This window comes from Arabidopsis thaliana, chromosome 3 (genome assembly GCF_000001735.4).
Source record: "Arabidopsis thaliana chromosome 3, partial sequence".
NCBI classification, from domain to species: Eukaryota; Viridiplantae; Streptophyta; class Magnoliopsida; order Brassicales; family Brassicaceae; genus Arabidopsis; species Arabidopsis thaliana.
The window spans coordinates 15,010,801-15,024,232 of record NC_003074.8 but is presented as its reverse complement, the minus strand read 5'-3'; the positions used below and the strand labels follow the sequence as shown (position 1 = coordinate 15,024,232).

The 13,432-nt window shown below is 35.7% G+C and overlaps 2 protein-coding genes and 1 pseudogene across 3 annotated transcripts; 1 reads left to right on the top strand and 2 right to left on the bottom strand.

Moving 5' to 3' along the window:
- The first annotated feature begins 4,547 nt into the window (after positions 1–4,547).
- Positions 4,548–5,538, top strand: ATA1 (TAPETUM 1). Its single transcript, NM_114164.2, has 2 exons — positions 4,548–4,970; positions 5,074–5,538. The coding sequence occupies exons 1-2, from the start codon at positions 4,577–4,579 to the stop codon at positions 5,496–5,498; spliced, it is 819 nt and encodes a 272-aa protein (NP_189882.1). The 5' UTR covers positions 4,548–4,576; the 3' UTR covers positions 5,499–5,538.
- A 41-nt stretch (positions 5,539–5,579) lies between these two features.
- AT3G42950 (Pectin lyase-like superfamily protein) lies at positions 5,580–9,147 on the bottom strand. The gene is made up of 5 exons (NM_114163.4): positions 8,446–9,147; positions 8,199–8,319; positions 7,619–7,867; positions 7,035–7,188; positions 5,580–6,958 (listed from the first exon to the last, which is right to left on the bottom strand). Exons 1-5 carry the CDS (start codon positions 8,848–8,850, stop codon positions 6,433–6,435), a joined length of 1,455 nt encoding a protein of 484 aa, NP_189881.1. The 5' UTR covers positions 8,851–9,147; the 3' UTR covers positions 5,580–6,432.
- A 1,578-nt stretch (positions 9,148–10,725) lies between these two features.
- Positions 10,726–13,432, bottom strand: AT3G42945 (annotated as a pseudogene; the record flags this gene model as incomplete). The annotated part of the gene is made up of 1 exon: positions 10,726–13,432.

Sequence of the window (13,432 nt, the reverse complement as noted above, 5' to 3'; positions counted from 1 at the left end):
TTAATGATAAACTAAATGAATCGACTCTAGGATCCGTGTCCAGGACCGTACCTCGTCTTTATCCGACCTAAAGCCCAGGATCCAAATTTGTAATTGTCTAATGTAACCTTTTATGATTTTTTTTGTTTATTCTTTAAATCCAATAGTATCAATGACATTCTATATAATATTTTACTCTTTATAAAATTATTTATTTTTAAGTGATTCTCAATTAATAGTATAGATAATCAATTATTTATTTTCGTTTATAAACTTAATAAAATAGTTAATTTCATTTTAATACTTTTTTATTATTTGGTGACAAAATATTTAGAAAAAATCCATATTTTTAAATATTCTTTACTTCATATTTTGGTTTTTTCTATTTTACAAAAATCTAAAAAAAAATAGAAAATAAGAATAATTTCATACATGTTAATTATTGAGGTGGCTGCTAATTGAGGTGGACGGATTTATTGGAGAAAATTTTCCATATTTTAAAATATTTCTTTTATTTTTATATTTTGCTTTTTTCCATTTTACAAAAATCTAAAATATAGAAACTTTGTGGAATTTTAATAAGTAAACCGATGATGTGGCTATTCTCAATTAGTCGTTTAAAATCTCATGTGGACACTCTTATAAACAAATAGCCTCAATTTTTATATAGTATAGACTAGGTTTTAAACCCACGCTACACGTGGAGTTAGTTGATATATTTTGGCTAATATTATATTTTAATGATGATAGTTATTAACTATTATCTTATATAGTTATAACTGTTGGTCTTTAAATTTTTTTGATTACTATTTAAAAAAAAAAACTCATTTCTCATATTCAAATCATTGCCAACATATGTCTTTGTATATTCTTCATATTCCTTCTCATTATTTTTATTGTCAAATTTTCATGGTCATGTCGTCGTTACTTTCCCCATCCGCTTCTTTGTTAAACTCCTCTTCTTCCTCTTTCTCGTCATCTTCATCATTTTCTTCCTCATCTTCTCCATCTTTTTCTTCATAAAAAATATGTTATTATGTGTTGAAAACAAGAATGAATTTAAACATACTAACCTTAACCCAACATAGTTCTATAAGCTTCTAAATAAATTAAACAAACTAGACCAGTGTTGTTTATTTAACATTTTGAACTCAAAATTTGATGTCTTTATATCAAAACTTAGTTCCACGTCTCCTACTAAATTTCAGATTATTCCAATTATGTTTGGATGTTTGTTTGATGCCTGTCATATTTAAAACTTTAAAAGATTTTTCTTTTCCAAACAGATTGAAGAAGCTTAGATAAAATACACATACAAAAAAATGTTTGAATGTATATCCACCATTCAACTTAAAGATATTAATACCAGAAACTCCTAAATATATGAACCAAATGTTGCTTTAAGGAGTTCATGTCATAACTGTTTTCTCACCTTTTCTCATAACTAATTATTTAAGCTTATCTTATAGTGTCACAATATGACCTCTTCTTCATCAAGAAAATGGTTTTCTCTTTATATCTCTATTTCTTGTCGCAAATCTATCCACATTTATCTTTTTCTCCTTCATTTTTACATGGAAAACATTTCTCTTTGTTACCTAGATTATGACGTTAATTGTTCATAATGCAAGAGAACTCTCATCAGTTAAAATTTATCACCTTTTTTTACGTCTTGCCGATTCTCGTTCTTGATTGAAATTGGTACTCCAAGAAGAACAACGTATTCCACAATTTCAACACAAGTTTCCATACATTTTGTCTTGTTAGATATCATCTAACTAAAGTATATTCAACAAAAGTTTTTTAAAAGAACCATGTAATAACTTACGTCACTAACCATAGCTGCATCCACTTACAATTTCACGTAAACAATTTTCACTGTATTAACCTAAACATATTTCCCAAGACAACTTCCTTCCATGGTCTTGCATGTATGTTCCTCAACTCCTATCATCACCTATACTTCCTTAGATTTATAAGCCCTCGACACTTCCTCAATATAAGCATTTGATGTTGCATTCGTCAAAATTACTGAATAACCATTCAAAATAAATTGTTTTACAATACCACACAACTTGTCCCAACCAACCTCTTGCAACCTATAAAACCGGAATCTTTGCCTCTTTTCTCGTAATTTGGAGGTTTAAAGTGTTAGTAAAATTAGTTTGGAGGTTTATAGTACTAGTAAAAATGTAAATTTATGATGTGGATGCTCTGAATTAGTTGTGTAAAATCCTATAAGTTAGGGTTTAATAGTACATAATTATAATTACTTAGCTTCCTTTTTTATAAGTTTAAATTTAATATTTGTTATTTTTCTTTTTAAAAACAAAAGAAAGTAATTACTATTTTCAAAAATGTTAATCAACTAGATTTCAACCCGCGGTACAACGCGGGACTATTTTGTTCTTATAAGAATAAAAATTTAATTTGTTTAGTCGATTAAAAAAAAAATATAATTTAATTTTTTATATTTTCTGAATGTACAACTCTTATATCTGTATATTATTTAGTATACAATTATTATGTTTGATTTTTACTGTTTTAAAATATATGAACAATAACGTTCATTAAGTTTTAAAGTATAGTTCATTAAGTTAAAATCTAGATTATAAATAAATAATTTAAATTTAACTTATATTTATTTGATTAATAATATTTTTTTGTTTAGTATTTAAGATAATATAATTGTATTTTGATTGTTATGTCTAGGATTTCACCCGTAGTATACCGTCTTGTATTTTTATCAACCCAAACCCGTCATACCATCTAATCTCGTTGAGTGAAACTAAACATATGTAATGGATTTCACCCGTGGTATACCGTCTCGTATTACTGTCGACCCAAACCCGTCCTACCATCTAACCCCGTTCAGTGAAATTAAACATTTTGTTTTTGTTTTTTTAATAATACTTTAATTTAACAGATATATAATTCAATTTTTTTTTTTTCAAATGGTTATTTAATTGTTATAAAATCCATACATTATACTATTCTAAACTTGTCCCCCCATCTAATCCAGTTTTGTAAAATTAAACATTATTTTATGTTTTTGTTCTAATAATTTTTTTATTAAAAGATTAATAATTCAAATCAATTTAAAAGATTTCTTTTGAAATGGTTATTTAATTTTATAGATTTTATATATTATATATATTCTAAACGTTTTTTCGTTAAATATTCTAAACATTTTCTAAACTTTAAATAACTATAATATTTATTTTTAATAAAGTATAATATTAATAAAGTTTTAAAATTTCTCCTTTTCAAAAGTAATTAGAATGGATGGAGATATATTAGATAAGGAAATAATAATAATTAGGCATATTAATTAATTGATAATAATTAATGTCAATGGCATTCCTTGTAAATAAGTTCCAACTTGAGGATTTATTTGCTAAAATGACTACAAAAATGTATATGTAGATTAGATGCTAAATATGTTAATTATGGATGTTGCAGCTCTCGATTCGTTGTTTTAAATCCCACGTGGACGCTTTTAGAAACAAATAACTTCAACTTTTATATAATATAGATTTGAGTATCAGCAATACAAAAGAAATATATTATATTTTAACTGCTTCACCACACCAACTAACTATGGTTGTCGTTCAACTTTTGTTGTGTTTTTTCGCTCGGGTTATTCCGCTTATACCACCCAATTTTCACTAATTACAATTGCTGTGCTTGATCTGCCAAATTTATTTTTTTACGCATAGTCTGATCTACTACCATTCTATCACTATTCAAACCTAGTATTAAATAAAACAAATTTTGTAATTCTTACAATTTAAAAATTATTTACATATATCCACGGATTGATCCGAATTTTACCACCTAACTAATCTTGTAGGTTATTCCAATTATATCACCCAATTTTACTCACTACAGTTTGTGTTATCGTCCCACCAAATTCATTTTTTACGCACTGTTTTGACCTACTATCATTCTATCACTATTCAAACCTAGTATTTGATAAACCAAATTTTGTAATTTTTACGATGGTATTGATACGAATTTTTACCACTTAATTAACAGTTCCGGGTGAGTATAGCCGTCAAATAGTCTAGTCACCAAATTTTTAATGATCTAATGCATAATATAATTTTTCTTGAACCAAATGGAAATGGCCAAATATATACAATCTTAAGATTTTACAGATAAATAAATAAAAAATAACTTCAAATAATCTATGGATTATATGTAAGAAAAAGATACTTGGTAAGAAAAAAATTAACTATTGAAAGAATGATATATTATAGCATGGTTATATTTTTGAAAGAAATATGAATCGTCACATATATTGATCTTAAGAGACTAAAGAACAAAATCATGTTCGGTATAAATCACACACGTCAACAATATTGCAGCAATAAAAAACAAGAAAAATTTATTCTATAATTAAAATTCTACTTCTTTCTATTTTCGTAAAAAAAAAACTAACCATAAAATAAACTTGTATTAACGTGAAGATGATGAATGAACTAACAAGTGAAAGAAATTAAAGTAGTTGATGGAAAGGTAAAGAGCATGTCTAACAAGAAGACACATTAAAGGTTTTATAACAACAAGATCGTCAAGAGACAGTAAACCTAAAATGGCGAACTCAGACAAAAGATTATTCGAGAAGGTAGCTATAATAACCGGAGGAGCAAGAGGGATAGGAGCGGCCACGGCGAGATTGTTCACAGAGAATGGCGCGTATGTGATAGTCGCGGATATCCTTGAGAATGAAGGCATCCTTGTGGCGGAATCGATCGGTGGGTGTTACGTTCATTGTGACGTATCGAAGGAGGCTGATGTTGAGGCGGCAGTGGAGCTAGCAATGAGACGTAAAGGTAGACTAGATGTGATGTTCAACAATGCCGGGATGTCGCTTAACGAAGGTAGTATCATGGGGATGGACGTGGACATGGTTAACAAACTTGTCTCGGTTAATGTCAATGGTGTTTTGCATGGTATCAAACATGCCGCTAAGGCCATGATCAAAGGTATATATGTATTATTACTACCTCAGATAGTGTTTAATTCCGAAGCTCCAACTTTAATTATAAGACAACTAAGTTTAGTTATGATGTAACTAAAACCGAGAAGGGGGACGAGGAGGCTCGATAATATGCACATCGAGCTCATCAGGGCTAATGGGAGGACTTGGAGGACATGCGTATACGCTCTCCAAAGGAGCCATCAACGGGGTGGTGAGGACAACGGCGTGCGAGCTTGGGTCTCACGGCATCCGTGTGAATAGCATCTCTCCTCATGGAGTTCCCACTGACATCTTGGTTAATGCGTACCGTAAGTTCCTTAACCATGACAAACTCAACGTCGCTGAGGTCACCGACATTATTGCTGAGAAAGGGAGTTTGCTGACCGGAAGAGCCGGTACTGTGGAGGACGTAGCTCAAGCAGCTTTGTTTCTTGCAAGCCAAGAATCGTCGGGGTTCATTACCGGACATAACTTGGTTGTTGATGGTGGTTACACATCTGCCACTAGTACTATGAGATTTATCTACAACTAGTTTTCGTTTGGTGGTGTTTCCTTTTCAAAGTTGTTCTTTGAAAAAAGAAAAAAAAAAAGAGTTTATCTTAATTGCTAACTTGTCAATCTTTCTTAATTCGGTTGAATAATCTGAACAAAGATTTAGCTCATTTCCACTTTCAACACATCTTAGGTGCAAAAGAGCGGAAATGAGTAAAAATAACCTCACATGAACGCATTTCAGTACAAAGTGATAAAGCATTTGGATATAGGATACATGTAGTTTCGAAGTTAAAAGTTCCAAATGCAATAACCCTGTAGGTGACCATACGACATAACCAAAAACCACCAAACTACTAAAGGTTAACAAAGAATGACCAAATTGAAGTACCATAGGAGCAACCACTACAGATGCTTTGACAATCAGTCCATGGAGGTGTGACTTTGTCCAAGTGTCCCCACTTTAAAAGTCCCGAGAGTCGAGCTGCTAGCCGTTACAGTCACCGGTGATGCTTTAAGCTGCATGATCCACACCCTCTTAAAACTCATCTAACTCTGAGAACAACAAATCTCACATATCTTCCATTTTTTCTGTATTTCCAACACCAAATCATCATCTGATCAACTTGGTTACTTTCTGTTTCTCTACTAGACTGGTCAGGTCATTGCAGAATCATGTGTCCGTAGAAGACTGCATTTTATTTACGAAATTGAACTTATGATACAATATCTCAGCTTGCCGCAAAAGCAGTAATTTTCGAATCTCACCATTCCCATTTATGTGTGTATAACAAAGGTAGATAGAGAAGAACCCAATAACATAAACTGATCAATGGAAAAATTCCTCTTTAAGAGTGCAAATACAATTTAATCTGACTGACCGATAATTTCCTTTGCTTTCCAGATTCCTCTGTATATGTACAAAATCCAACGAAACAAATTTGTTGCAGAGGCCAAACCCAGTCTCTTGTTGGTCAGATCTCGTAGTCTATATCTGTTGCATTCTGGGAATCAGATTGCTTCACCAACCGTTCCTGCTCATCATACCGATCAAGGTTATCACACGGAGCTGGGAAGATGGTGCCTATCACACGCCCCTCCACGTACGCACACTGGAATATGTGCTTTTTCTTGTATGTTATCCCCACTGACATGTCCCTGAAGGTTACATTTTTAACAGGAATCTCTTTGCTTCCTTGGATACGCACTGGTACACGCACTCCCTGACCGTATATCCCAGTGTAGTTTATGTTCTCGAGTATCGGAAAGGCTTGGGGATTGAATCCACCATCTGGGTGCTCGTTGTAGTCTGTTTTAATGACAATACCAACTCTCAACTCATCCAATGTGACATTCCGGAATGTTATATCCCGGACATACCCACCTCGTCCTGGTGCGGTTTTAATCCTAACTCCACGCCGGGAGCTCCAAATCAGAATATTCTCGACTGTGATATTCGAGACACCACCAGACATCTCACTTCCTATTGATATACCAGCGCTGTTTTTGCACAGAGGCTTTAGGTACACGTTGATTATTAGATCAACATTGATTAGGGAAAGCAATTCTCTCTTACCTAACCATGGAGCGGATGATGAGGTTGCGGATGAGTATGTTCTTTGAAGGTTTTCCATATGTAGTTCCATACTGGTCCCAACCGCTCTTTATTGCGATTCCATCATCCCCAACGCTGATGTAAGAGTTCTCGATTAACATGTCCTCACACGAATCTGATGCACAACAAAAAGATATTAGCCACCATTAAAGCCAAGTAATGTTTACAGATCGCCCAAGCCCATACTCTGACCTGATTTTTATCAATAAGGTTATATGTTATGTACCATTAGGTACCATATGGTTATATGCAATGGTCAGATACAATGAAAGGAGCTGTGTCGCTCTTAAGCATCTGAAATTCCTGAAGTCTACATATACTAGTCGCTAGAATCCCAGTTGCAGGTAGGGAACTAAGATTGTTTCTCCCTTTTGTTTCATTGATCTAATAGCTTAGAGGCCTAGAGGTATCACTACTAATTACACTAGCTCTAGCCATCTTGACTGTTTCTGTTCGGTTATTATATGCATCACATGAGCTTAGGTATCTAATTCCTTTGTTAAATATCTGAGTTGCAACATCCAGCCAAAGTCAGAATTACTTACCCGGATCGATACCATCAGTGTTTGGGGCTTCGAACACAGGCGCCAAAATGGTCATATTGGTGATTGTGACATTTTTGCAGTCATATGGGTGAAGCGTCCAAAATGGAGAATCACGCAAAGTGATATTGGCAAAAACAATGTCACTTGACCACATTATCTGCACCAGTGGTCCTCTCGTGTGGTTAAGCAGCTTTTGGCGATACTTCTTCCACCACGTTTGTCCCTGCCCGTTGATGCTACCATTATTCCCTGTTTTCCATCATCAATTAGCCATCAATCATACAGTTGACAGATTAAACTCCCAGGTTTGGCAAAGAAAGAAAATACTATTAGCCACATAAGTTGAGTCAATTCAACTTTGATCATCTAATACCAAAACTTAGTCAATTCAAGCAGCTAAGAGAGACATAAAAACTTTACAACTAGAGCTTAAACATTCTGAATAGTCTTACTACATGAAAAGCCCTCATTTCAGCTACTGCCTAAAAAGCTCAACAAGGACAATGCAAACACAAGAAGAGTTACATTGCAAACACAAGAATAGTCCCCAGAAGCAAAATTCACAAACCAATCAACTAACCTGTAACAACAACATCTCTAAGATTCTGTCCATGAATGAAACTTCCATAACGAGGTCCATGATGCTCTCTTCCATATCCATATGAAGGTAAAGGAGGAAGCAAAGACCAATACTTTTCATCCTAAAAACGTTTCAACATCAAAACCCAATCTTAATTCAATAGTGAACCAAATAACAAACTCTGCATCAAAACCCTAAACAGATCCCAAACACATAGATCACAATTTCAAATCAGAGGAAACAAAACCTGAAGAGCAAGAATCTCAGCGTTCTCAGAGAGGAAAAGAGTCATATAACTAGTGAGATTAAACGGAGCAGTGAGCCAACGACCAGGAGGAACATTAAGTTGACCACCTCCTTTCTTAGCAAGCTTAGAGATCTTATAAATAGCTTTCTCGAAAGCTTCAGTGTTGATTGTGACACCATCGCCGACAGCACCGAAGTCTGTTAGATTGAAAACTACAGGTCTGAGCTTGGGGAATCCACCGGAGAAGACGGTGGTGGTTGTTGAAGACGACGACCAGAAAAGGGAGAAACCGGAGTAGAGATTTGTGGAAACGCCGCCGAATTGCCAGATGAATAAGGAAGCGAAAGTGGCGATCCAGAAAACAGTGATGAGAGATTTGTGAGAAGAGAGGAAACGTCTCACCATTGTTGTTTTGGATTCAGATGAAGAAGAAGAAGAAGAACATTTTAGATTTGGAGATCTTTTGAGAGATTTGGTGAGATGTTATGAATCAGGATTTGTTGAATGTGTGTGTTGCGAGATTTGAGTGAATCTTAAGGGAAGACACAAACTTTGTGTGTTTTGATTTGTTTGTTGAAACTAAACAAACGTCTCAAAGAGAAAGCGATTGAGTGAGAGAAGTGTTGTTGTTGAGATTGAGAGAGCAAACAATGATATTCTTTTTTTCGCATTCCGGAAAAAAGAATAACCTGAACCGGAAAAATAGAATTATTTGAACTGTAATCGAACCGAAATGTATTTATAAACCGTTTGAAATCTATGAAACCGAACCGAAATAAACTAAAAACTGAAATTAGACTAAAAATATGGGAAATTTGCAAATATGACCAACAAAAGAATTATAATTGCAAAACTAACACTTCAACCAATATGTATTGAACTTTATGTAATATTGACAAACTTAACCCGTGCGTGAGCACACGCTCTAGAGTATTGTGGGAAATTAGATGATGGGAAGATGCGAGATGCAGCTAAACAGTACGCTATCGAAACTTTCAATGCATTGTCTCCAACAGAACGTGGTGTTTGATTTGTAGATGTGTAATTTATGTTGAACAAACATGGAGTTTCTTTTGTAATCAGAGACCAATTGTATTGAAATTCAACTAATAACTGTGATGTTTGAATATTTATGTTTGAAGTGAAATGTTTCAGTCTATTAGCCTAGTGTGTTGGGTTATATTACAGTGATGCAATAACAGATATGCTGAACTCCTACAACTACAAACTCCTATAACTCCAAAGTATTCAACTAATAAATGAAATGTCAAGTTCTTGCATATCCTTATAACTTAACGAGTAATATCAACATATATACTGAAAACATGACATCAAAAGAAAACAATTTTAGTTGAATACTTTGGATATCGACACGAGCTTTTTTTATTTGAATCTTGCATATGGTTCGGAATAGTACAGTAAGTAGTAAATAGAATAGGATACCATGCAAAACTATTTATGCCGAAGCTGCCATCCACGATGCCCGTTTGGCTATATAATCATAACATTTATAAACGTGATGCTTGCAGGTAGAAGCTCGCGATTGACTGAAATTGCATCTCCAACATACAGCATAATGAAACTAAGTAAAACATATGTTATTCGGCCAACAGTTTCATCAAACGTGTAAACAAACTCATTGCTTGGGCTCCAAAGGCAGAGTGATGGTTTTGGTTTGTTATGGTTTACCCCATTGATTATGTTACAGGAAAAATCTGTGTATACAATTACTGATGCATCATTGCTTGGGTTCCCACTTCATTATTAAGGTTTAGTTTTCGTAATTCGTTATACTGTATAGTATGTAAGTAAGATATGGATGATTTTGCACTTGAAAGAAGCAGAGAAGGGTGATTACACAAACAGCGGGGTTTCATATATATACATTTCAAAAGCGGTGTTACAGGGCATTACTTAATTACATCGGGATTAGAGATACCAATACAAATATAACGATGAACAGGTAGTACATAAAAATCAAAATAATAAGGTATACATCAAAGTTGGGTATACCAAACTATTTCAATAAATGTACTTAATCCTGCATTAGTAGAAGTAAACAAACCCGCTTCCGCAAGATATGTGGGAACAACCATTATTTAAGCCCACTCCACAAAGTTTCTTCATAACACCTATTAGCACCCCATAGCAGTAGTTGACGACTTATATAGCATTACGACACGAGGCCTTGTTGTGTCCAACACCACAACAACGTGAACACCTCCTCTGGGACCTTGTCCTGTTCCGCTGCATATTAAAAGTAGATAGGCTATTAGCTTGTTAATAGATAAGAAGTACATTGTAATGTTTACTAATAGGTACTTGCCTTGAATTCACCACGAGACAAGATTCTGATCTTCCTTTGTCTCCCTGGTGGCCAGCGAACCAATGGTGGTTGCAGCTCTCCTGTAGTTCCTGCAGCAATTTCTGGTGCGACCTCTCCACCAACAAAGTGAATAGGATAGATTTTCTCCTCATAACTAAGCTTCACTAACTCATTAAAATATCCATTTGCTGCTAACGAGTCTGTTGGAACGCCAAACCTTGCAGCAGCGGCTATTGCGTGAGCACAAGGGATCCCTAACCCCTGAAATTCCAAACAGGAACAAGTGGACTCGTCCAATTTGACAATAAAACATTCCCCTGTCCGTTCTTGTACTTGGAATTCAAAGTTGCAGATAGGCTTAACAGACATTGACATAGCTGATTGATAGTTTTCCTCAACTCTTTCCTGCACTCTCGAAGCTAATGTTGTAGGGCAGTCTTCGGCTTGAGCCCTTCTAGTTGCAAACCAATCCATCAACGTCGTTCTTATGTACTCCAGCATGCAGTTTAGCGGGTACTCGCGGGCCTCTCTGATAACGTTGTTCCAAGACTCACATATGTTACTATCCATGATATTGAAACGCCGGCCTTTGGAATGCACTCTTCTCCACTCTGAAAACCCTATACGAATTACAAAGTACAGAGGTTATGGAGTAAACTTCATCTCAGCCACGTTAATAACAATATATGTAAGCTGAGAAAAACACTTACCCAAATCAACTAAATATGCAGCACATCCGGGGTTCAATTTTTGTATCTTCAGGAATATCCGATTGAAATCCGTGACATGGAAAGCTTGTGCAGCTTGAGACATTAGGCGGCAGAGGCTTTTTGGCTTATATAGATGTCTGATATTGCGCCAAAGGTGAACCGTGCAAGCAGCAAGGTTGGCTTGCGTATAGACCTGCAACAATATTAGGGAAATCATTCATTATCCAATCAAAATAGAACCAGCTTATTGGCAGATTAAGTAAATCGATATATGTATACTATATGAAGCAACGTGAGATGGATGGTTGTGTCTAACCTTACTCAATCCTGTGTATATGCTTGCATGGCGGTTAGAGATAAACATTAAATCCGGATTGTCTGGAGCTATAATGCTTAGCCGCTGAAAAAACCATTCATATGCACTATCATTCTCGCTGTTAACGATTCCAAAAGCCAGTGGGAAGATCTGAAAATTCCTATCTTGGCAACATGCTCAGATGAGACAACCACCATATCGCCCCTTCATAAATGTTCCATCAACTACAATGACCTTGCGCATAAATGCGTACCCTTTAATTGATGCTGCGAATGCGATGAATTGATATTTGAAACGGCGTGGACCAGTAGGATCATCATCATACTCTGTAAAGCAGAGACTGCCTGGGTTTGCTTGTTGAAGGAGTCCAGCGTAAGCTGGAATAAGTGCATAGCTACCGGCCATAGATCCCAAAGACTTCTCCATTGCCACCTCTCGAGCCCGCCAAGCTTTCTAATATGATATACTAACATGATAGTCGTCAAGTAGGAACGTCCTAATCACTGCAGCGTTTGGACCACGTTTAATACCAAGAAAGCGAGATTGCATAAGCTCGCCTATCACTTGAGTGGTTGCTAACCGGTGGTATCTACGCCTTTGATCAATCGTGCATGTGTGTCTCTGATTTGCCTGCCGAACTTGAAAGCTGTCAGAAGAATCAACCTTAGATGCATATACACGCCATGGACAGGTCTTGGAAATGCATTTCAGAACCATAAACTTAGGAGTAGAACGCGCAGTTCTGAAGTGAAACTTGCGGTTGATGGCGTGTATAGCTATCTTAGTCTTGCAGTCAGACTTTGACTTAAAGACTCTGCCAACAAACAGCTTATCTCCTTCGAATTTAACGTCAAAGAAAGCAGAGTTCACACCTGAAATAAAAGGAACATCCATCAGCGACATGGGTGTAGTCTGTAATATAAATAGTACACGATTAATATAAATAGAATAGTATAAGGTGTGAACTCTATTTTCCCAATTAATCCATAACCAAATTAGTTTTGAAATAAGCATCAAACGAAATCTATATGTAGATATGGAATGCAAGTTATACCTTCACCTTTTCCATCGTTAAAGACTGGTGGGGCGTCACTACCAAAAAAGAATAGGGTCATCACTGAAATCGGATAGGATAGTGTTTAAAGCTCTTGTGCCCGCCCCCAAAACAGAATGTTTTGACGCTGAAGGTCAGTTTCTTCAACAGCATTAACAATAGGAGAAACATGATTGCCATGAGGCGTGCCCACAGCTGCCCGTGAGGAATCTGCGCCTTCGATGTCAGCATTTTCTGGAATGGTGATAGCTGGTGGATTGGGTGGCAGTGTGAATGGAACAATGAGCAAGTCATCATCACTGTCTGTTGAGCTATCTGTCACCGTTGCTCTGCTTGGACCAGCCTTTCCTGTCTTCCCAATTGGGTCCATTATTCCTTTCCCTTTGTCAGTAGGGAGACAGTCAGGGCTTTAAGGCGGATGCATTCTTCAGGCTCTCTAATACTGATTCCTCCTGTAGGGAACAGCTCTCGCCTGGTACTACGGTGTTGTTCTGTCTCTGTTGTAGCAGCGGTTGGCTCTAGTGTAGGCCCCAACACAGCACTATCAAGTGCAAATTGGTGAAGTTCCTCCTCTGAGTCAT